The sequence below is a fragment of the Nerophis lumbriciformis genome, linkage group LG07 (assembly GCF_033978685.3).
Source record: "Nerophis lumbriciformis linkage group LG07, RoL_Nlum_v2.1, whole genome shotgun sequence".
NCBI classification, from domain to species: Eukaryota; Metazoa; Chordata; class Actinopteri; order Syngnathiformes; family Syngnathidae; genus Nerophis; species Nerophis lumbriciformis.
In genome coordinates this window covers 33,917,145-33,942,489 of record NC_084554.2, presented here as the reverse complement: position 1 = coordinate 33,942,489, position 25,345 = coordinate 33,917,145, and the positions used below count along the sequence as shown (strand labels likewise).

The following is a 25,345-nucleotide window of genomic DNA, read 5'->3' as shown; positions in this document are numbered from 1 at the left end:
TGAAAGGGGTTCCGTAGACAACCCCCCCGTTGTATAGTCAGTGGCCAAATATGTGGTTATAACGAGAGTACTTTATTACAATTGTAGCGTTACAGCAATTAGTTGCAACTTTATTGTACTTAACCGTAAATCACAGCTCTGCACTTACAGTAAATTGCTGTAAATGGTACAGAGAAATTAATGCAATTATAGCCAGTAAATTGCTGTGAATTTACAATGATAGTGATATTTACTTGTATTTGGAACTTTTCTGCTTACAAATTAATGGACTGATTAATATTTGTCTTGCAATTCATCTCATTACATCAAGCTTAAATAAGTTTTGTTTTTTTAAATCCATTTGGTAAAAAAAAGGTAAGTCAATAATACGCTTAAGTGATTTTTTGGGGGGGAGAAATAAAGTTGACAATTTATTTTTGAAGTCTGAATATAGTCAATGACAATTATATCCTATATATGTTTGTACTAGGAGATAAAAAAAATAGGTGAAACCAAAAAATATTTTTAAGATTACAAGAAGTAAATGTGTTTGCTCAACCGTACATTAAATATTTATGAACACCTTCGGCAGTAATTTGTCATATACAATATTTATTGGGAATTTATTGTTGCAAAAATATTATGTGAAATAAAAATAAAATTGGTATATATATATATATATATACACATACATATGTACACACACACACATATATATATATACATACATATACACACACACTATATGTATATACACACACATATATATATATATATATATATACATACATATATGCAAACACACACACACACACACACATTTATATATATATACATACATACATATACACAAGGGTAAGTGAAATTAAGAGAAAATGAGATTTAATTATATATATATATATATATAATACATATATAGGGTATTTTAGATGTAAACATTTTTAATATTTTTATTATTTAAAAATGTGTGTGTGTGTGTAAACATTTTGTTCAATGAAATAAGAGGCACTCCATTAAATATGGCAATAACAGAATTCTTTATTTACAAGGCAAATAGCATCAGCGAAGCCATATTAGTTCACAACTTGCATAACTGTCGGTTTGTTTTTTATCTAATTTTGCATAAAACGCTCTTCTTTCACACAAACACGCACGCACACACTTGGGGTACAAATGGGAAGTGGGGGTACAGTGTGATTTAAAAAAACAAAAAGCAAAGAAGTGTTCCTGGTAAAGTCCCTTATAAAACACAACATTATCTGTGATGCGTTCAGGGGAGCAGTTAGTATCGTACATCTTAGTCATAATACAAATTTATACACACGGCCAAGTCATGTACAAGAGCGAAAACGGACAAGATCTAAGGCATTTTTCTAGTGTTTTTTAAACTCTTTAGCATTTCAAGGTTGCATCTTAGCTCTAAGAAACCTGCAGACGATACAAAAGAGCTTTTAAAGTTTCATTTCAGAGGAAAAGTAGTTTCTTTTTAAAAAAAAGAGGGCCTTGGCAAAATAATCACACTCTAGCTCGTTATAAACGCAACTTGCACATCATGGCTTCTCTATCTGTGAACAATCTTTGGAGAAATTTTGCGTGGATAAAAACGGTGTCAAATCGCTCAAGAAGGCTCGTTTTACAATTTAAAAAACCCACTTATTCCATAAAACCCTTCAGTTAGGTGCACTAAAAGAATGAATGGAGTTGGAGCAGATTGAAGGGAATTTGACAGGCCAATTCCTGTGCAGAGTATAAAGCGCACAAAAGTAGGAGGCCTTGGATGTGTACAATACATTCTGTCTTGGACTTTATTGGACCCTGTTGAAGTGACATCATCGATAGCCAACAGGCCACCAAGGGAAGGGAAAAAAAATCATCCAATTGGAGCAGTGAGGATTCACTTGGCTTGGAACACAGCAGGGTTTCCCAAACTTAGTTAAACAACGAGAGCCAGCAGGATGACTTTATTCTTACGATATCCTTACAAATATTTGTTGTTAGGGCTTTAAAATAAAGTATAACAAAGTGACATCACGTACATATTCTGCCTCTCGCTGCCTCTCGCTAACACTTTTTTAACAGCAATACATTTAACTTGAATTTAAGTTAGAGAATTAACCACAAAGAAAAACATAATTCTTTCCAAAAATCTTTGATGAAAGATGCTAGACTTAAGTGCGGAAAGATTGAAGAAAATAAAGAAAAACTACTTTTTAAAACCTGCTCAGCCAGCTTTAGCTTTGTTCAAAGTCAAACATTCTATGGTTGGAGAAGATCTAAAGTAGCAAATTCAGTTTTTCAGGAAAAGAAACCAAGAACTTAAGGATCGTTTTCCAGTTTTACCATGGACATAACCTCCTGAGAAGCATGGTCCACTCCATTTGTTTGTGGTCTTTTTGTCAGTTTTACAGAATTATCTGTGATGCAAAACAAACATGGTTAGGTTTGGCCAGTGTCCTCTGTAGTGGACATCTGGCTCTGGTCGGTTTCTTACACAGTTTAGAAAAAAATAGCCCAGTTATGCAAAACACAAACGTCCACTATAACGGAAGCTGGTTCTCGGGAAGTTATACTGCACATTAGCCGACTTTATTTAGTTCTTGATCATCAATAAAATATTCTGACAGCACCAACTTTAGGAGAAATGCAGCGGCTTGAGAAAAATAATATTTTTCAAAGCTGCTAAGCTAACTGGGGTACTTTTATGGTGAGAGAGAAAAGAGTGGCACAAAAAGTACAAAAAATGTGGTCCAGAACTTTTAGATTTGGGAAACCAGTGTCCTCTGCAGTGGACATTTGTTTTTGATCCATTTTTTTTTTTTAGATTTACATAATGTCCTGGTATGCATAAAAACAAACGTCCACTCCAGTGGATGCCAGTTCTCAGGAGGATATAGGGTACATTAGCCAACATAATGATGTAGTGCTCCATCTTACACCATCAATACAAAAAGCCCACAGCACCCACCTAAGGAAGAATGTAGTGGCTTAAAAAAATAAAAATAAAATAATTTTAAAGAGGAAATAGTGGCAAAAAAAATCCTGAACTGGTTTCCCATGTCCACTGTAGTGGACATTTGCTTTTTGGTCAATTTATTTTGTCAGGAGTCACACATTTTTAGAAAAAAAAAAGGCCCTGTAATGCAAAGCACAAACGTCTCAGCACATGAGCCAACATAATGATTTAGGAGAAATGCAGCGGCTTGGGAAAAATAAAGAAAACACTTTTTGAAACCCACTAAGCTGACTTTAGCTCCGTTTAGAGGGGAACATTTTATAATTGGAGAGGAAATAAGAGTGGGGGGAAAAAGTCTGCAAAATGTGCTCCAGAAATGTTATGTTTGGGAAACCCTGCACTAGTTTCCCCATGGACATATCTTCCTGAGAACCAGCGTCCTCTGCAGTGGACATTTGTTTTTGGTCTACTTCTTTTGCCAGAGTTACAAATTTCAGGAAAAAAAATAGCCCTGTAATGAAAAACACAAAATGTCCACTCCAGTGGACGCTGGTTTTTGAGAGGATATACAGTATATTTGCCAATGTAAAGATTCAAGAGCAGCGGCTGGAGAAAAATAAATGAAACATATTTTTCAAACCTGCAAAGCCCAACATTAGTTGTTTTTTTTAGTTCCTATGTAAACAAGTCCAAAAATATTTTTTTGTGTCGTTGAGCCACACTTTGAAACCCTCTAAAGCATTTTATCCACCTATTATTATTATTAATAATAATAATAATCGACCCTAAGTTTGGGAAACATTGAACTAAAGGATATAAAATTTGCATATCCTCTTATGAACCAACGTCCTCTGCAGTGGACATTTGTTTTTGCTCCATTTCTTTTGCCAGAGGAAAACATATCCATGTCCACTGTAGAGGACGCTGGTTCTCAGGAGGACATAAGGCGAACCTGTTTTACGAAAACCCAGAGTAGTGTGCATTAGCGGACACTTTACTGCCTGAGGTCATTTAAATATGGCTGTCTGTCAAGAGTGCAGGGGGAGGGGCGCTGCCTTGCTGCATAATCGAGAATTCGGCGTGTGTGGAGTTCTTGGTACAAACTGCAATTAAAAAAAGAAATAAAATTGGCGTGTAATACTGCATCCAAAACGTGGAGCAAAATGGTGTCTTTATTATTATATACAAAAAACTACAAAAAAACTAAACAAAATTAACCCCAAGATTCTCATGTTATTGCTTGTTTACATCACACCAGAAACAGTTTGCACCGAGCAGCTCGTATAAAGCGTTTTCACTCCAGACAACATAGAAAGCACACTGTTTAAAAGTTATTTATGGCTGTGTTATCTTTGTTTTTTGTCTTTTTTCATGTTGTTTGTTTGGTGTTCTATGCTAAAGGCAGAGAAGCAAAGCGATATCTGTACACTGTATACACAGCAACCCTTCCCAACCTCAAACACACCCCGGGTCTGCATCGTACCGGGAAAAAAAAGAGCAGACCAGGCGAGGGAACCCAGAAAATACAATCAAAAACAAACAAAAAAATCAAATAAATAGAAAAAAAAAAAGAAACGCTTTTACTTATCGGTATGTACAATTCACCTTTCATGGATTTTTTTCTGAAACGATCGGACCCAAGTATTCAGGTTCACAGACGAGTCTTCTCAGAAAGAATAATAAAATCATTTAAAAAGTGCCTTTTTTCGACACACTTTTTCTTCTAGAATATTTTCTTCTCGGATGCTACGAGGATAATAAAGCCATCTACAGGAATTATTCATTAAATCTATACATAAAAATAAAACTTAATTTAATACACTATATAAACCTCACATCACTCTTCTGCAGTCTTTTTTTTTTCAGGATCAACTACTTCTTCGCTCCCTCTTCGGACGCCGGCGAGTAACACTAATATTATAGAAAAAGAAAGGAGGAAAAAAAGAGGCAATACAGGCTAAAAGTTTTTGCGTAATAAACAACTGGGAGGAAAACCGCCAATTTTTGAGATGAGATTGTATAAATGGCCACAGTCCGCTGAGAGGATACATTCATCAAGAACCCGGGCCTACAGTAAGTCACACTACGGTGAATGCAGCTGGACAGGCAGGGGGAGGAGCCTGGCAGCACCTCCCCGGGCCTGGCCACGCCCCCCCGGGAACTTTGAACATGGAGGGGCTTACATGTTTGTGTACAATTTTTGCTCCAGCTGATCACTGAGGTCCAGGGCAGCAACTCAATAACGGTCAACAGTATTTCTGCAAGGAAAGAAGAATGTTCTGGTTAATTCTCCTGCATGTGTAAAACACAACGCTGTAAATAATTGAAACAACAAGAGGCGATGTATAACTGTGTAGTCCTGCAAGGAGGTTAAATCAAGACGCGGGTGTTTGTTAACCGCCTGCTGAAATATTGATAAAGCCTTGATTGGGCTTAAAAGCATCATGGTTGACGACACCTGTCAGGACAAACAATTGGTGTTCAAAAGTGACTGAGATTGTTTGCATTAGCGTGTTGGAAGTTTTCCATGTTAGATGTCAGTCTATAGAGTCTATAAGGGCCGTGGTGCTAAAGTGCATGCAGCTAATTACATGGTGGTCCTCTAAGTTCAAGTCAAGACTGAGCATGGAGGAGCTCCATCAACTCTACAGTAAATTATTCACTAGTGCGGCGAGAAGCCTACAGCCATCTTTTGTTCCTGCACAATTGTGTGGAAACGTCCCGGGCCTCAGAAAGTGTCTGACATTTCTCTTCTCAAGAGAGGAAACTTGGACAGACTTCAGAGTAGTCAGTGCACAACTTGTATAGCAGATTGGTAAATGACGCCTTAGTGAGTGCATGGCACACATAATACCTGTATTGACTAGGTAAGGGACCAGTGCAGAATCAAAAGAAGAAGCTATTGGTGTCTTATTTTGGTGCTAAAGGAATGCAGACTGCATCAAGTGCTTGGCGTTGAGATTGGGAGATTTCTAAGTATTTAGAATCCGAAGTCTAACGCTCATTTTAAACTTTAATGCTGACCTTAGCACACCAACAGCACATCATAATACCGCTTGCTAGTAGCCACAACAACAACACTTCCTCATTATGGACCAATGACAATTACAGCGAGCTGGGTTGTCTTCAGGAACACCCGGAATTATGAGCATCAAACATTACAACTCAAGTAAGTTGTTTTTCTGCGATAATTATGACAATTTGTTTTCGATTGGATTTCCTATCACTTAGTTATCCATTTTATTATACAGTCGCCACAATGCGCTTCAAATATTGCGGCCTCATCTAATTTTTGGGGGGTATCTTTAAATTTTATTAAGCCTGTTCTAAACAATTGAGGGTCCTAAATTAGGCAATTTAAAGTACCGTATTTTCAGTACTATAAAGCGCACCGAATTATAAGGTGCACCTTCAATGAATGGCCTATTTTAAAACTTTGTTCATATATAAGGCGCACCGCATTATAAGGCGCATAGAATAGACGCTACAGTAGAGGCTGGGGTTACGTTATGCCTCCCGTAGTTGCGAGACCTGTTGTGGCTCAATATTGGTCCACATATAAGGCGCACCGGATTATAAGGCGCACTGTCAGCTTTTGAGAAAATTGGAGGTTTTTAGGTGCGTCTTATAGTGCGGAAAATACGGTATACAAATGACTAAATAAACTAAAAATATCAATAGTCCAGTAGTATTGGCCACTAGAGGAGACCAAACAATCAGAGAGCTCAGTATCTTGGTCACTATTTGGCTGAGCCTCAGGCAGCATTACTATATTGGCTTAAAAGAAAGTAAAGGTAACAAAAGGGTGTTATTTCATGTCTGGAGCGCTTTCATTATGTTGAAAAACATATTTAGAAGGTCGGAAATAGTTTTTTTAATGCTCGAGCTATGAAAATATTCGATTTATAGTCCTACTTCGCAGAATTTCATTTATCGCGGTCATGTCCGGATCCAATTAACAGTGATAAACAAGGGGACGGCTGTAATCCAAGTATTTAAATTACTGTTCCAAACATTTGCACATGTTTTGCATTTTTAATATTAGCATTGGCTAAATTGTAAACTATTCACATCCTTGGTGTTGGCACTGCACTGATACTGTGTTCGTGCTTCATAATGTTCATTCGCCATCTGCTGAATTACAAAAGTCACTCCATTTGACTTTCAAATAAAATTAAAAGTAAGCAAATTTGTTGTGTTTGTTTTTAATGAATAGCTGTGCAGAAAGGAATACAAAACATGCAACTCTGGTCAATGAGCCAAAGAGCAAACTGGTGCTATAAGATCAAAATGATCCCACAATTTGGAATTGTTCCTTTTTTCTTAGTTCCATTTAGATTGATGTTGGAGATGGAAATCGATGTAAAAGCTGCACGCCTCTCCTTTGACTTCACTTAGTACGAGCCAAAGGTTTAGTGCGTAAAGTTTAGTGCGTCACAGTCAAATGTTTTTTCTTCAAGTGGCACACACACCGAGGGACACAGTAATACTCCTGGTGTTTCATAAGGCATCGATGCTTCAGTGTGGTTTGACCCATCGCTATAAAGCAGGATAGATTGACTATCTAATGAGTTTGAGTCACAGAATTCATGTTTCCCCTCAAAGGACCGCAGCTGCCCAGGGCTGGCAGCACTCATGCAGCCCCAGACCATACCACTAAAATCATTGCTTAACTTTAATTGTGTTGCCAGCTATATAGACAATAATGGCTGACTCATTTTCCCTGAATAGTAAACCTACACTAAACTACAAGCTGTACAAAGATTATACTACAGTATAGGGCTGTCTTTAAATAGTCAAAAATTACGACTGGAAACCTTGCGGTCAAATCTTTGAACATTAAACTCCTCCTTCGAGTTTAACCTGCCGAGGCCTCTTGTGTACAGCGTCTGTGCGGACTAATAGTTTTTCGAAAGTAAGAGATACATCTTACTTGTTTACAGTTTAGGCTTTCACTTCAGCCTTGCGTGTGTGTGACGTGTCTAAAAACAGCTGGTTATGTTTTGACCTCCCACATTACTCCCTAAAATCTATTTGTCTGCACACTGATATGTTGGGAGAATGTTTCTACATAGGGACACATGGTTTGGCTTTGCCCCAGAGGTGTAGCTCTCCTCTGGCAAGGGTAATGATCCTTCCACAGGTTCACATACAGAAACTTTGTTACAACTTTTACCTTTCACATGTGTCAAACTCAAGGACTAAGGGGCCAAATCTGGCCGGACACATAATTTTACGCAGCCCGCAAAAACCTGGAGATGTGTGTCAAAACATTTCAGTATTTTTGATAAATGAGTTTCAACTTTGAGGAAAAAAATTATCACATGTAACACAGTTCTTTTTAAACTCAAAAAGGAATGCAAAAAAACTATTCCAAGCATTTTGTTTTGTCATTGAAACCCTTTTTAAAATGTATTCTCTAACAGCTAACCTGAATATCTGCTTGTCACCTTGACCTGACTGAAAAGCGATTTTTTAAATCAGTTTGTTGGCATACAATATGATAATAATCAGATGAAAGGGGAAATTGTATAATTATGTGGTGATTATACATGTATACTTTGCAGTTACAAGCAGTCCATTTAGTGCACCTGTATGTGTGATGTGGCCCACTGTGAAAATGTGCTTGACATCCCTGCAGTCTATTTAGTTAAGTGTGATGTCTTTACTTCCTCTATGTAGTCAAGTTTGAGGTCTTTACTTCTTTTAATCAAGTTTAATGTCTATACTTCCTTTCGTCAAGTTTAATGTATTTACTCACTCTATTTAGTCAAGTTTAATGTCTTAACTTCCTTTAGTCAAGTTTGATGTCTTTACTTTCTCTATTTAATGAAGTTTGAGGTATTTACTTCTTCTAATCAAGTTCAATGTCTATACTTCCTTTAGTCAAGTTTAATGTATTTACTCTCTATTTAGTCAAGTTTAATGCCTTAACTTCCTCTAGTCAAGTTTAATGTCTTAACTTCCTTTAGTCAATTTTGTTGTCTTTACTTCCTCTATTTAGACAAGTTTAAGGTCTTCTCTTCTTTCTTTTTTTTTTTTTACCAGAATAGTTGCGCCTTTTTTGAGGTGGGAAAAAGACGCAAATGAGGTCTGTTTTATGAAAGACATTTTTGTAAGTATCTTTAACTTTGAAATAGTAAAACTATGTCCATGTGACGTTACTGACATCTAGTGACCAGTCAGTATTCAGTACTACATTCTCCTGAGAAAAATAAACAAATAATAAAACACCAACAATTCAACTGATTGTTGACTATGAACAAAATCTAACAAATCTGATTTGACTATGAAAATGCTTAGTGGAAGACAGCCCTACTAGAGTGCATCCAAATTTCAGTATGAGGTGCATTCTCCTTTCTGCTGGGGATATTACCTGCTCTTGTCCCATGGAGGGCAAGCCGGGTGAGGCCATGGACGTGACGCTCATCTGTCCGGCCATCTGGCCCATGCTGCTGGTGGCCATGGGAACGTTGTTCAGGTTCATCCCGCTGCCATTGTACATGCTGCCGTTATTCTGCTGCTGGGTGAACTGAGGGGACGTCTGCTGCTGGGAGAACATACTGCACAGGAGAATAAAGCGGTTTTAAAAACACCATTCATTACCACACAGTGTGTGGAGTCTTTATGATCCTACCTGTTCCCTCCAATGCTGCCCTGTGGCCAACCGTTAATGTCGGGCGAGCCTTGGAAGGAGTTGTTCCCCTGGCCCTGCTGCATCATGGGGGACTGTGCGTGGGCCATGCGGGGAGACAGCAGGGGGCTCTGCGGCGCGCCGGGCCCCCCAAAGCCTCCGTCTGCCTGTTGGTTCATACCTGTGTAGGACAGGAAGAGTTAACATGCAAGGATGACTACAGAGCGACTGGGATTTACACGAACATGCCACACATAGAAAAAAACAGCGTTGATAATCAGCAAGCAAGACTTGATACATTCTGGGGTTGATTTTCTGCAAGCGTGTCAGCAATGAACAGGTGGGGAATGAAGGATTTGCTGAGGTGAGAAAGGAAAGAAATGGGACTGAATATAATCAAGACAGGACCTCTGTATAAAGAACTTACATACGTCACAGCCACTTTTTAAAATCCTGTTAAAACAGAATCAAATATGCCGTATAATAGAAATATTGGTCATTAGAAGAATAATTACAAGCTCCAGATTACAAACTGTGAAGGGAATAAGCGGTAGAAAATGGATGGATGGCTTGTTAGAATTTTGAATTGATTTCTGTAGTCAAGGCGTCCTCTGGTGGATAAAGAGTGTATTGTCGTGAATTAAAGCCATTTTAATTGATCTTAATCCACAAATAAGCAGTATGGTTGTCACTTGATGGTGCATTCACACAAACACACACACACTAGGGAGCTGTGAGGTGAAGTGTGTGTCAGGCTAGGGTGTGGGAGCGGTACCTGAGTTGGGAAACTGAAAGGCACTGTGCTGCATTTGGGGGCTGAGTACGGCCCCGTACTGTCCGCCCATCATGCTTGTGTTTCCCATCATCATCTGGGAGGAGGAGGAGGAGGAGGTGGAGGAAGAGGAGGAGGTGCCATGCAAGTGGTGCTGAGGGTTGGAGGGTAGAGACGACAGGCTGGGGGAGAGAGGGGAGGAGAAGGGGCTGGTAGGGGGAGGTGGCGACGCCAGGCCTGTACCGGTACCGTAGCTGGGTGGGTAGGGGAACTGCTGGGGGTTGGCCTGGGGAATCCGCGGGTTACTCATGTTGGGCGGCAGGTTGAGGCCCTGGGCCCGCATTGCCATGCTCCTCTGCTGCTGGACCTGCTGAGCTTGTTGGACCTGTTGCTGCTGCCGCTGTCTCAGGTGGTTGCTCAGGAGCTCCCGCTGACGCTGCGCCAACATCTGAGCGTTGATGGTCCCCTGGATGCAACAATTCTTGGGTGTGTGTGTTTGCTTGGGAATGTGCACGTGTCACGTTCACACAAGGCTTACCTGGTTTGTAGCGTTGGACCGAAGAGGTAGGTTCACATTTGAAACGCTGCTCATCGGAGTCATCATTGGCTGTCGGTTCTAAGGGGAGAAAAAGGTTCAAACGCCATTAGTCACCAAACAAACTCATTGTTAGGTCACAAATCCGCACAATTAATAGCGTGAATGGAAAAATAATAATACAGGTAGGTCAAGTGTTGTTTACATTGTTTCCCATACATTCAAATACTTGTTGCCACAAGTAAATTTAGGGCCTCCGCAATTAAACACCCCCCCCCCCCCCCCCCCCCCCCCCCCCTACATGTGCAGAGAGCAGCATACTCGGCATGTGCCCTTTGAAAAAAAAGAGGAAAACTGACGTAATAAAGAGGAAAATCGGAATTAAGTGCTGCCGCTCAAACCTCGAAAGAACATTTAAAAAATCAAGACATTTCCTACAATTGGGTGCATTTCTACACTATATTTCACCTTTAGATTTATTCTAATCTGCCAACCTCTTTTTGCTGCTTTTTTGACACTTACATGTTAAGCTTGTTTTGGTGTCCCTGATCGTCTCCCTGTTCTGCAACTCACTGCGGTATTAAGGCAAGAGGAACAGCGAATATCTGCGGCTCAGGCAAGCGTTCAACAAATTTTGTATGGATCATATTTTTTTAAATTTCATAAAAAACATGGAAGTTTTATTTTGCCGCGAAAATGTATGTTTAAAAACTTAGATTTATGCGTTTTCGCGGACATTTCACATGCCTGCATACTGGCCTGGTAGTAAAAAGAATCCGGTCAACATTAATTTCTACTGAGTTTGTGGATTGTAATACTGTAAGAAATACATTTGGTGTTTTGTCAACTTGGTTCCTTTAAAATCTAATTAGTTGAACGATTGCACGAGTTCCAAAGGATCGCAATGCTAATTTTAGTTAGCCTGTCAATGGGCACGCTTAATGTATGTTAGCATTAAGCTAGCAGCATAAAAGCCAAACTTTTTCCTGTATAGTTTCATTGCTTTTTTGTTTATACCAAACTGTATTGTTGATTTAACATGATTCCTACATGCATGTGCACATCATGTGTATATTAATGTACTTTTACCTTGCGTGCTTAATTATAGTAACTTTATTTTGGAGACCATCAATAAACAACCTCAAGTTGGAAATTCTTCATTTCTAATTTAAAACGAGTGTTTACGTAGCTGACAAACTTGACAACATTTCAGAAGGGCACAATATTATACGTTAAAAAAAATTATTTTCGAATTATCACAATTCTTGTTGTGAACAATTCTTAGTTAAAAACACTATCAAAAATCGATTAATTATATTATATATATTTTATTTTATATATTATTATTTTATAATCTGTCTAGTCCAGCTACTCAGGTCAATCATATTGTTAAACTGCTGTACAGATTTACTTTAGAAAAGAGAAGTGGTGGATACTTGCCTTATTTGTATTTGACTTTATTAAATGTTTGGTAAGCATTTTATTAAACAAAAGCAGTTTTCTTTTAAGTAATATACACATTTATCGGAGCTGTTTAATTAGTTTATGGAGAAACGTATGTAATCATAGAACTGGCATTCAATGTTAATAAAAAAGTATTGATTTTAAATGATGAATCGATTTTGAATTGAATCGTTACTCCCAAGAATCGAATCGAATCGTGTGGTGCTCAAAGATTCACAGCCCTATAAATAAACCAGGGGTGCACAAAGTGCAGATTGTGTTACAGTGTTTGGATCCCACAGTACGCAATATCTAGAGAGCATGCAAAAAAGCATTTCACTGTGGTGTACACTGCATGTGACAAATAAAACCTTGAACATTGTAGTATTAAAATAAGTAGCAACAATACACCGCAAAACAATATAATGTAACAAGACATGTTGATACTAATAACTAATAACAAGAGATTTGTCTTTAAATATATGTACAACTAGTGATTTTTTTTTAGCCTTTTATAAAAAAAAAAAAAATCATGTGTCATAGCCAATTATGCAAATTTCAATCAATGACACTAGTGTTGATATTACAATATCGAGTTTGCACCTGCTGTGACTGTAGCCGGTGCTGAAGTTGTAGTCGCAGTGCGTTGGGCTGGTTGGCGCCGACTCCGCCAGGCCTGAGTCCGGGCCGAACCTGCATCCTCATCATGGGGTAACCCGGACGAGGACCCATCTGGCCAGACATGGGGTGAAAGCCCGGCTCTTGCATGGGCGCCCCCGGGTACCCCCTCTGAGCCATGTGTGACGGAGAGGGGCCAAACTGCTGGGCGTACATGGGGGGCTTCTGTTCTAACATCATTGAGGGCTCCTGCGGGAACTGGTCCTGGTCCAGGGTCTGGTTCTGATAGAGGAAGAATTTGCTGTGATGCTTGAACAAAATGATGAAAAGTACACTTGAAATGACTGATTGGTCAAAAGATTCTGAAGCATCGATACCTTATGAAACACAAGATACAGTGTTTCCAAAGCCTCGAAGTATGTGTTATTTTAAGAAAAAACATGAGACCATACAACTACTGTGTTATATGACTGCTAAGCACCAAACTGTGTTTATCAGGAATCACTTATTTCGCTCACGAGTGACGCTTTCACTACATGAAGTCAGTGGACTGGCGTTCTGCGTTGGACATCAGTTTTTGTCACTATCATCAATCTGAATAATAAAACATAAAAAAATAAATATAAATACGAAAAAATAAATAAAGTGTGGGATCATTTTGATGTTATAGCACCAAATAAGGTAAATTCTTTCTGTGCATCTATTCATACAAAAACACAAATCAATATCAGCTGACTATTCATTTTTGTTGCAAGTCAAATGTAGTGACTTTTTTAATCCAGCAGATGACCATTGTGAAACAACAATACACCGTCAGGGCAGTGTCAATACAGCCAGTGAGTCCACACACTCGCTGAGGTGTCATTCACCCATGATACATCAAGGATATGGAACAGACCTGTTCTATCAGAGCGGGGATGCCAAGAGCCCGGTCCAGCTCTTCCAGGCCATCAAAATCTTTTAGCGCAGTGTACAATTGTGACATTAGTGCGCCCTCATCCACTGCACCGCCGTCACCCCCGCTGAGGCCCATGTTACAGAGCAGGTCCTCTTGAGGTGTTGAGTGCAGCGTCCTGAATAGAGGTGTGAGAAAAAAATTGATTTGAATTCAAATCGCCATTCTCACGTTGTACGATTCAGTATTGATTCTAATTTTTCAAAAATAGATTTATTTTTATTTTTTTATTAATCAATCCAACAAAACAATACACAGCAATACCATAACAATGCAATCCAATTCCAAAACCAAACCCGACTCAGCAACACTCAGAACAGCAATAAACAGAGCAATTGAGAGGAGACACAAACACGACATAGAACAATCCAAAAGTAGTGAAACAAAAATGAATATTATCAACAATAGTATCAATATTAGTAACAATTTCAACATAGCAGTGATTAAAAATCTCTCATTGACATTATCATTAGACATTTATAAAAAAAAAATTAAAAAGAAAAGAACAATAGTGTCACAGTGGCTTACACTTGCATCACATCTCATAAGCTTGACAACACACTGTGTCCAATATTTTCACAAAGATAAAATAACTCATATTTTTGGTTCATTTAATAGTTAAAACAAATTGACATTATTGCAATCAGTTGATAAAACATTGTCCTTTACAATTATAAAAGCTTTTTACAAAAATCTACTACTCTGCTTGCATGTCAGCAGACTGGGGTAGATCCTGCTGAAATTCTATGTATTGAATGAATAGAGAATTGTTTTGAATCGGAAAAATATCGTTTTTGAATCGAGAATCACGTTGAATCGAAAAAATCGATTTATAATCGAATCGTGACCCCAAGAATCGATATTGAATCGAATCGTGGGACACCCAAAGATTCGCAGCCCTAGTCCTGAAGCACATTTGTATGCTTAATATAAATTATCAGTCTGTGACTTATTATATCTTATATTTTAAATCTCTACCTGTTCTGGTTCACAAACGCTGTCTGGTCAATTGGCATCATGCTGTCTGGCCAGGGCGCCGTCTGGTTGGGAGGAGCCTGCTGCTGGGAGAAATGGCCCACCATACTGATATCCATGTCAGCTTGGGCTAGATAGAGAAAAAACAGACATTTATTCTCAATTGTGTTGATTTGTTTTTACTGCTCAAGAAGCGAGCGAGCCTTATCTGACTATTGAGAACATTGTGTACTATGCTGCACTTTGCCACTAGATGGCCCTCTTAACCTTAAATCTGAGTAATGTCATCAATGAGTGTGGGTGAGTCAAGGGCTTTTCAGATGTGCTTTCATATGTGTTGAAATGTTGGAGCACTTGCTGAATGAATACAGACTGAAGTTCAAAAGGGCCACTTTTGAAATGTACCGCTTAGACACACAGACTGCCTTTTTATTTATTCTATTTGAAGCCAACAACAGCCTTACTGTTGGGCATCATCGATGACTGCAACATTTGCCGGGGCCCCGTTTGGCTGTTGGGCCTCATAGGAGCACCGGTGGGGCCCATCCTGCCCTGCAAGGCCCCCTGCTGTCCGGGGGTCCCAAGGGGCGGAGCTGAGGCTGAGCCCGCCCAGCCTTCCTGCTGCTGCATGCCCGGCCGAGGGCCGTTTGGACCCATAAGACCTGGATGGAGACGAGACAGAGGGCGAGTGGATATCTTTGAACACATGACACAAAATGTTGCAAAAAAATATCGACATATGGCTTGGTTTCCTCTCAAAGGAAAAGAGTGACGAGTGTGCAAATGTGCAACTAATACTAAAAGAGGACTGCCAATTATATTTAACCTCATATAGAAAAATCCAATTAAAAACTATAGCACTTCATTAATTAGATTTATAATTGAATTCCACCACAGATAGGCGTTATGTCAGGAGAAGCGCTTCTCCCAACAATACGAAGCGTAAACACACCTGTGCCAACCAGGTTGGCCTGGTTAGCCATCATGCCGTGACCTCCCACCATGCCTTGCTGCGACTGCTGCTGCTGTACGAGAGCGTACGGGCTTGTGGTCCTTATTGGGTACTGTGGCGACGCGTTCATGTCCAGAGAAACGCTCCTTACAGGCACAACCCTGCCTGGTTGCCCCGGTCGGACACCGCCAAAATCTAAAAGGCAGACAAGTGAAGGAAGTACTTGATTATTATTCAACTGCAAAGTGCACAATAAATAACGAAACGTGGAACTTACTAGTTGGACCCATGCCGCCGCCAACATTCCTGTGCTGCTGTTGCGCTGTGACTGCCGGGTTGCTCTCGGACATCTGCAAGATGTCATTGATGATGTTCTGTTTGTCCATGGGGCTGGGCAGCGACATGGGCCGTGGCTCACCGAAGAGCTGCGGCTGGGCATTCTGTAGGTCATTCAAGATGTCATCCAGCTCCGACGACTGTAGGGGGAGAGCAGACGGATTTGAGGAGGCGTTCTTATCTAACAGCCTGAACAATGACAAGAGATCAACTTTATTCATCCTCTGAAAAAGAGGAAATTAGTTTGCCTTAGCAAGGAAACTAAAAACATGCACACACATAAAAAGCAGTTAAAATTAAATAAATAAAATCAGCGCAAGCTGTTTCTGGAAGCTACATGTGAGTTATAAAGTCTGATAACAGGGTGGGACTGAGCGCTTGCAATGGATTCTAGGCCACACAGACTCTTGGCTAAATGAGGAGCCTGTCCTGCTCTCTGCTACGTCCATACACATGGACAATCGGGATAGTCGTCTTAACAAAGGTCTGTTTTAAGGCCAGTGATGTTGCTAGGTGCACATCCTGCGTCCCTAAAGCATAATTATCTGAAAGGGCGCAGTCAAGTCACTTTCCACTCACCTCAATTTTCCCATGAAAAATTATACATAGTGTTAAAAAGTAAGGACGCAACCATTCTTTAATGCGGTCGACAAAAATCAGGAGTAAAGTTTGTCACAGACAAATTCTTCTGCCGATGATAGTCGGTGATGTAATTGCTCGTATTTTTCCAGACATAAGCGGGTTCAGTGTCTGCTGAGCAATAATAAGGGAAAAAACAGCGTGCGTAAAAACTAAACATGTCAAAGACACAAATAACTTCCTCAATTTGCAAAGTGGACCTTTCTTTTCATGGCAGTACGTCCGTGGTGCGGAAGAATTTATAGCAGAGACATGTCTTCGACTCTCGTTGGACGATTTTTAGCTCCTTAGCTAGCTAGCGAGAGATTAAGTTGTGTGAAAAATAGCTTTAACCATCATTTTAGCCAAAGTCCGCCAGCTAAAGTTTTTAAAGCTAGAAATAGATGGGCACATTCAAAGCTATTTGATAAATTTTTCAATAACGAAACACCTTAATCGACTTATTTTTGTGTATTTGGAATCTGCGTAAATACTGAGAATTAGAAATAAAACCACAAAGGCATAGCAAATATATTCATAAAACAATCTTGCCATTGTTCATACTTTCTCCAAACGAGCCCTCTGGAATTTGCCCTATTTGCGACATTTTTTTCCAATTGTGACGTCAACGGATATCTCCATGTATGGTAGAGATTTACCCGAAAGCTTCGCGCGAGTGGGCCATTGTAGTCCGACGCTGTAGTCACTAAGTTCCTTCTTTTTCTTGTTGTGGGGCAGACTGACTCGTACATGCAGATGCATCCTCACTTGTTGCCAGTTCTAATACAAAGTAGTGTATAGTTCGAACTTTCATCCGTAAGTAGACTCCATATGGAAGCACTAAGAACTACAACATGGCTTACGGGGAGAAGACACAGTCAAACTGGAGGCACGTGAATAAGACCACCCACAAAACGGCAGAAAGTGGTTTGAAAATGGTCTGTAAAACATGATCTATGCAACATTTTGACTAAATAACCACTATTACATGATATGTAGACCACAAGGAAGTGTTTTACATGTAGAAACAAATCATAAGACGTTTTAAGGGACAATATTAATATCAAAATACCTGGCAATATACCGTCTATATAACTTTCTAAACACCACATTACACTGCGCTGTTTCAACCTTCTGTGCATCTGCTCAGCACAGACGTGATCACCTGTACACAGTATCACAACATTCTAGTGAAGCTGCTACTAAAACAACTAGCCACTTACCAACTTACCACATATTTCAATTAAACAATTAAAAATACAAACTTCATTATAAATAAACCTACGTTTCAACTGCTCAATGCTGTGCTCTTTCGTGTTGGTAGTATTTTAATGTTTAGGGGACATGCTGGAATGAAATAAAACGAACACTGCAGTGGCAGTGATGAAAAATAATTTAAATGGTGGCTGTCATTTTTTGATGCACAGAAGGCATCTGTGAACATTTTGAATTGTACGTTTTATTTTAGATATTTCAATATAAATTAACATGTACGTTAATTACAACCAAGACCATAAAACCTTCATGATAGGAGTTTAACACTACATTTTTTTTCTTTTTCGTTTTTTTGGAGGGTAAAAAAAAAGTGTCTTGTTTTTTTATTGCCTGTATTATTTTTTTTACAATATCAAATTCCATCCATCCATTTTCTACTGCTTATTCCCTTCAGGGTCGCGGGGGGCGCTGGAGTCTATCTCAGCTACAATCGGGCGGAAGGCGGTGTACACCCTGGACAAGTCGCCACCTCATCGCAGGGCCAACACAGATAGACAGACAACATTCACACTCACATTCACACACCAGGGCAATAAATTAAAATATAAAAAAATAAAGAAGAAAATAAGATCCTGATTTTTTTTGTTTTTGTTTTTGAATAAATTGGAGGACCCATTAAATGTCCCAGCGACCCACTCCAATCATTAGCTGTGGGTCCCGGGGACTCACTACATTAAATAAATATCAACATCACAGAGGGCCACACATTTTTACAACAGTACTGCAGAAGCAGCCCACAAAAAGTGAAGCCCTGAACAACTTCACAAAACCAACACTTACTGCTCTGTGATTTCACACAAAAACCAACAATGCTGAGGCTTGGGGGAACTTGAGGTAAATAAGTTGCAATAGCGATAACAAGCCACCAGAAGGCAGTAAACCAGGAATCACTCAAGATCACACTACAGTACAAGAAAACAGCTGTTTTAACTGCATACTTTTTTCAAGATGAAGAGGCAATTGTGCCTAAAGTGTGCAAGGCTGCAGAAACCCTAGAATTAAAAGAAGCTGGGGCCATATCTGCATGCACACAATTCATTTGTGCTATGGAGTTTATTCGCACTTGACCATAAACAGCAGCACAGGGAATGCAGCACAAAGCCAATCACTCTGGGAGGATATATGGGAGTGCTTCGGAGAGTGGCAGGGCTGGGGGTGGTGGGTAGGTGGTGAGACAGAGAAAAGCCCTAATGAGGTCAGGAATGATGTAATGCTCCTGTACACTCTCACTTTGCTCCCTTCCTCCTCTTCTCCGTTTCTCTTCCCCTCCCACTTTCTGTTCTCTCGGCCACTCCGCTTTGCTTTTTTACCCTTAATGGCTCCTCTTTCTATAAATCTCTCCGCTTTCCATGCATGTAACGCGATCCACATCCGGTGTGTCAGGAACGAGCGCGAAGAGCTGCCCAAAGTTGACGAGTTAATGATGAGGCTAGGCGGGTAAAAAAAAATCTATTAATTCCCGCCTTTTTGTTTTGACACCAATGTGGCATTTTGGGTGTGACACAGAAGCGCAGAGTCCACTGGGCCATTCCGACAGTCTCTTTTGCAATGACGAGTGAACTCTGCTCTGATTTCACATGTAGCCCTGCTCCTGCATCAATAATTCAGCCCTCAAACTATCATGAGCATTATAGCAAGGGGAGGCAGAGCGAGAGAGAAAAAGAGCAGTGGGTGAGTTGGAGAGAGGGAGGAGTGGACTTTTTAACTAGTACAGTCATTGCTCACACATGGCTGAGCAGCTATTCACCAGCACCCCACTTGCCAACATGTAACTAACAACGTCGTAGCTGCGTCTGGAGGAGACGGGGAAGGAGCCGGGATTTCAACGTTCAGCACATCAAATAAAGCATCCGGCGTCTCCCCGCTCTCCTATTTCCAAGTCGCTCCAATGCTGGCTCTCTGAACACGGCGCCTCCCTCTCTCGCTGCTATCTCCATGGCAGCGTAGAGGACACGCAGGAGCATATGGCTCATCATTTTCACTCTGCCTGGCGAGGCTGGGCTCTCCTGGGGGTATCTACACCGCCCTCATCTCTCCCTCTTTGTTCGCTTCTACAGTGGTACCTTTTTCTTTTTTACATAGTGCTCAAGCCAAGCATATAGTGTACATTAGGAGTATAGCTTGCAAAAAGGAGCATGTCAGAGATGCTTCCTGGTCTGCTTTGGTGAGCATTTGTGAAATATCAATCGCTGCACATTAGATGACCTGATTTCTAGACCCTCCTCCATACCGCATGGATCTGCACTGCCGCTTCATGACTGCCTGAACAAGCAAGTTCAAACTGTATGTGACTTGTTCGTTTTTTCTTTCGGAATCTGTGGCTACATTGAAATTTCAGCAACACTCTCCCTGTTCACTCCAGATTCCTATCTCTCCGCCCCGCACCTTCCAATTCTTTCTTTCAGCGCCAGCCACGACCCGAGCTCAGTGCCAAACCTGCAGATTCCAGCCAAACGCAGGCGGGATCAAATGGCTGGAGAGCCACAGGGGCTCCTTCCAAATGTCACAGTTGTTTGAAGATGGAAGACAGCATCCCTTTGGCCCGCGCTGCCAACCCACAAGCAGTGATGAAGTTAGTCACGATATCACTTTTGGTTGATTTGGAGACACCTGTAGTTAAAAAACGGGCCGCTGCCAGAATTGTCAAGCGGCCACACAAAAGTGTTTTCATTTCAGTGGAGTAGCCAGGCGATAACTGGCCGTCTTCCATCGTACTGCGGGCCAGCGTGGTCTGATTTCATGCAGCACACGGCGTTGGAGCAGGCAGTTTCTCTCTCGCTGAGAAGTCCAAATTGGCACTTGTCGCCTGCAGCTAATTAGTAGTGGCTGCTGCTACTTCCAGTTACATTGCAGACTGCAATATTTTCTGCCTTTTTTTGCATACAATGCAGGGGCATCCAAAGTGTGGATCAAGAGCTCATTTGAAAAATGTTTTGGGGACTTACGAGTACTTTGCGTTAGGATCTGTCTCTCAGATTTTTGTTATGCTTTTTCATGAGTTACGAACATTTTCACCAGCGGTTGAAGTACTATTTGTGACAGGGCTGTGCCGTTTGAGCAATAAAGAGTTAATATATTGTTAGGCATTGCTGTTCCTGCTTCGTCTACTCAAGAAACCAACAGTTGACGAGATTGAGCGCCACTCAGAGATCGACACAATCCTGCCCTCCAACTACCGGAACAGAGAAAGTTAGTGCAAAGGAGGAGAATTGGAAGACCAAATCAGGACAATAAACTGTTAAAAATATGGCCTACCTGTTAGCAGCCTCATTGGCATGCGGACAAAAACGTCCAAACTTTTATCCATGAAAATATTGAAAAGCTGCAGATGCTGTGTTTGACATTTGCAGATGCTGTGTTTGACATTTTTCAAACTGGATGTTAGACATATCTCTTGTTTGTCAACTGACTTCTCTGGGCCATCACTCAAATACGTTTGTGTGCAAGATAAATGTCCACGTTCCTACACAGACAGTGTTGCCAGATGTCACGGGAGAAACACACAACAAGCTCTACGAAAAACAAGTTGCTTATAATAAACAAACTTGCCTGGACGGAGAAACAACTTGAACATGATATCACAATTGCCCAGTACTCAAAGTAAATGCTTAACAATATTATTATATTATTAGATAAACAGACTGTAGTGTGGTTGTTTGTAGTACATTCTACTATATTGTTTCTCAAACATTTTTTCTTGTTTAAAAGTTTTGTTTTTCTTTTTAAAATGCGTATTGAATGTTATATTTTTTGTATTTATATGGGTCAAGCACAGATTAAACTGATTTCCATTCAATTCAATGGGCTGGGGTGCTGAGAGACACAAGTGTTTTAAGTTAAGGCCTTGGTTGTGGAAGGCAATGTAAGTTGAGGTACCACTGTATTCTGAAATTAAACAAAAAAACAAAACATCAACGATGATGACAAAAAAAGGAAGAAAAGGTAGATTTTAATGTCAAAAAGTTTAAATATACGCTCTATCGGCAGTATATTTATTAACATATCTAAGCTGGATTGGTTTTAGCCTGTTTACAAAATGAAAAAACACTGTAGTGTTTCCAACCTTCATTCATGTATTGCTTAAATAGCTGCGTGTATTGATAGCATTAGTTGTTGTATATGCTTGAATTATTGGTTATGTACTGTGTTGTCATATTTTTATGTTTGCATTGTGATTGTGGTTTGTTCTTTCTGGTGACACTGCCTTGGGACAAGCATTGTTTGAGATATTTTTAAATGTCTTATTGCTTGAGGAGTTAAAGAGCATCTTCCTCAAGCAAAGCTGACCATCTTTTGTTGGTTCAAGATAGGACACAATATCAAAATGGCCCCCACATTCTCGAATTTTCAGGATGTGGAAAAAGTTTGGACAGCCCTGCTATAACGCGACCTTGATTTGGGTGGAAGCATTCTGTGTGGATGTGGAGAAACCAACCCAGGAGAAAAGGAAGCTAAACATGTTGACATTTTAGCAGCAATTCCTCACAAGACAACTTAAAAGCAATAATTAAAAAACAACAACTGACCTGCTCAGCTTGGTCGTATCCGACATCTTGTTTCTCCGTTTTGACAAGCGGATGTTTGCCTACTTCCACCTTCACCTCCCCTGGCTCCAGCTTAGGAACCTTGTCCTTCAGCGCTGTGTCGTCCTTATCCAGCAGATAACGGAGCAGAGCGTTGTCCTTCTTCTTGGGGCTGAGGGGTTCCTGCTTTGGGGTGATGTCTCCCCCAGAGGCACCCTGGCCTTGCTCCTGGCCTAGCTCCTTACCCGTGGCCTCGGCGGTGAGCTTGGCCAGGTCCACGGGAGACGTGCTGTTCTGCAGGAGTTGGTGGAGGATCTTGTGTTTTTCTTTAAGGGAGGTGGCGTGAGTACTTACTCCAGAATGGCCACCCCGGACCACAGTCCCAGCTTGGTCCTTACCGTCGCATCCAGCATTAGGAGACAGGGGGGTCTCCAGAGGCTCTGGTTTGGTAGTGAGCAGTTGTAGTAACTTAGTGTGGCCCTTGTTGTCATGAAGATGACTGTGAGATTCATGGCCCTCAAGTGGCCCCTCCCTCTCGTCTTTAGGTTCAGTAATGTTGCTTTCTGTCTGACCTGGGGTGTGCCCCCCCTGACCTACTTCAGTGTGAGGGCCAAACGAGTCTGTGGCCCCTGCGCCGAGTTTTGACATGAGATGAGTGTTTACACCTGATCCTGGTGTGACGCTGGCTGGAGAGCCTATCCTACGATCGGGAGAGCCTAGTGTGTGTGCATGAGGGTGCCCGTGCCCGTGTCCTACACCGTGACACTCGCTTAGGACCTGCAAAGCTGACAGGGAACTGCTGGTGTAGCTGTTGGCATGGCTGCTTGTTGTGCTACCACCTGCACCACCGGGCCCTCCCACGCACATCCCCACTGGGGAAGGGGAGTGAAGGCCTCCTGCTACTCGCGGACTGCCCGCTCCGCCAGGACTCCCACGGTGCCTGGGGGAGAGCATCGAGTTCTGCTGAGGCGCGTGGGGTCCGCCGGCTGGGCTGGGGCTGGCACGAGAGGGACTGTTCATTCGCCAGTTCTGGCCCTGTTGGGGAGGCTGCATTCCTCCAGTGTGGCCGTGTGGTTGGGGGCAGCCTTGACGGTAGACCTGCATGTGTCCCCCCCCTATGGTTGCTGGTTCTCGGGGGCCAGCAGGGCCCGGAGGAGAGAAAGGCGTGCTGTTGCTGCTGATAGTCGTGTCTTGGCCCTGAGGTCCTGAGCCTGGCAAACTTCCCGGTGTCGGTGGAGTCATAGAGGGAGTGGAGGAGTTCATTGGCTTGGGAGCCATCCCTGTGGCCTGAGCGCCAGGACCCATGTCCTGGCCCATCCCGCATACTGTCTGCTCCCTGCAGTTAACACAAACACTTTTTATGAACTGAAAGAACAAGGTTTTTGATAATACCTTCTAATCGGTCAGCGTGACATTTATACAAGGATTAACTGCACTGCTAAAACTATCAGTAACATAAACTCACAACATTCTATCATCAAGGACCTATATGAATGCTCACAAAGCAGTGCATTACGTTAAAATATGCCAGGAAGTTTATGCTCTCTGTCTGACACACAGCAAGGCATACCTCTGTAGAATGTGCAGAGACATGTAGAGCTGAGGCTCGTTGGTGGCATGCGAGCGCACCAATTTGCTCTTCGTGTGGGCTGACACGATGGTTCCATCCGAGAGGGAAAAGCGGTAGATGGGACTGAATGCCTGGCCATGGCGAAGAACTGAAAACAGGAGTGCAAATAACTATTATAGGTTAAAAAAACAACAAACAAAAAACAAGCCACTGGAGATAGTTGTAAGGTTTACCTTCCTGCTGATGACGTTTGGCGAAGGACATTTCCCCATCGTTCTGGAGGTGGAAGCGCTGGATGCAGCGGCGCACCAGGTCCTCCCATCCCGGCTTCATGGAGGCCCGCAGCAGACTGGTATCCAGCGACGTTATCTTGCCTTTGAACAGCAAACAGAGGAGGGGATTAGGGAAGCTTTCTATGCAGATCCCCACCTGTTGCACTTAAATTGAAAATTTACAATGTCGTTGTCAACTCCACTTGGAGACATTAGATCAGATAAAGTAAAGCAAACACATTTTGGGGCGGTATAGCTCGGTTGGTAGAGCGGCCGTGCCAGCAACTTGAGGGTTGCAGGTTCGATTCCCGCTTCCGCTATCCTAGTCCTTGGGCAAGACACTTTACCCACATGCTCCCAGTGCCACCCACACTGGTTTAAATGTAACTTAGATATTGGGTTTCACTATGTAAAGCGCTTTGAGTCACTAGAGAAAAGCGCTATATAAATATAATTCACTTCACTTTTTTATTTTTGTGTGTTTGTTCATGTTTAAGACCAGCTCTGAGGGAAAACTCTACCCCCAACAGTAAAGACAAACAATTGTCACACAAGACTTTAATGTGTTGAATCCTAAGGGCTGTTCTCCAAAGCGGTAATCATCTTACAGTGCTGGCGTGGGGTGATTTATGAGCTGGTGACAACTACGTTATTATTATTCCTTCAAATGCATCGAAGCCAAAGAGGTACGGGAATAAATACAACCTTCAGACACACAGGACATTACACACCTGCACAATTGTTTTACAAAAAAAAAAAAGTTCTGTTCTGTCTATGGCCATACCAAAAAATATTGATTTACAGATCCAGTTCATGTATTTGTGGTGGCCTGCCACTGTTAAATTTGGACCAAAATAAATATATTTGACACTACTGTATCTGTAAAAAATTTATGCGAGGACTAATTTCTTAATCTTTGACTTTGAAAGCGTTTC

General features: G+C 41.3%; 1 protein-coding gene across 4 annotated transcripts in view; it reads right to left on the bottom strand.

Annotated features, from left to right (window-relative positions):
* Positions 1-992: 992 nt before the first annotated feature.
* The window catches only part of ncoa2 (nuclear receptor coactivator 2), a 125,046-nt gene continuing 100,693 nt past the window's right edge, over positions 993-25,345 (bottom strand). For 2 of the 4 annotated variants that reach the window (XM_061965422.1, XM_061965421.2), the window contains exons 9-22: positions 24,372-24,512; positions 24,139-24,286; positions 22,572-23,904; positions 16,094-16,292; positions 15,817-16,011; positions 15,329-15,526; positions 14,868-14,994; positions 13,833-14,007; positions 12,920-13,216; positions 10,877-10,954; positions 10,342-10,804; positions 9,570-9,747; positions 9,309-9,495; positions 993-5,190 (exon numbers count right to left, since the gene is read on the bottom strand). In XM_061965422.1, coding sequence (XP_061821406.1) covers positions 5,179-5,190; positions 9,309-9,495; positions 9,570-9,747; positions 10,342-10,804; positions 10,877-10,954; positions 12,920-13,216; positions 13,833-14,007; positions 14,868-14,994; positions 15,329-15,526; positions 15,817-16,011; positions 16,094-16,292; positions 22,572-23,904; positions 24,139-24,286; positions 24,372-24,512 — 3,731 coding nt within the window. In that variant the 3' untranslated portion in view covers positions 993-5,178. The remainder of the gene's footprint in view (positions 5,191-9,308; positions 9,496-9,569; positions 9,748-10,341; positions 10,805-10,876; positions 10,955-12,919; positions 13,217-13,832; positions 14,008-14,867; positions 14,995-15,328; positions 15,527-15,816; positions 16,012-16,093; positions 16,293-22,571; positions 23,905-24,138; positions 24,287-24,371; positions 24,513-25,345) is intronic. The other 2 variants (XM_061965423.1, XM_061965424.1) reach the window with 2 other exon arrangements.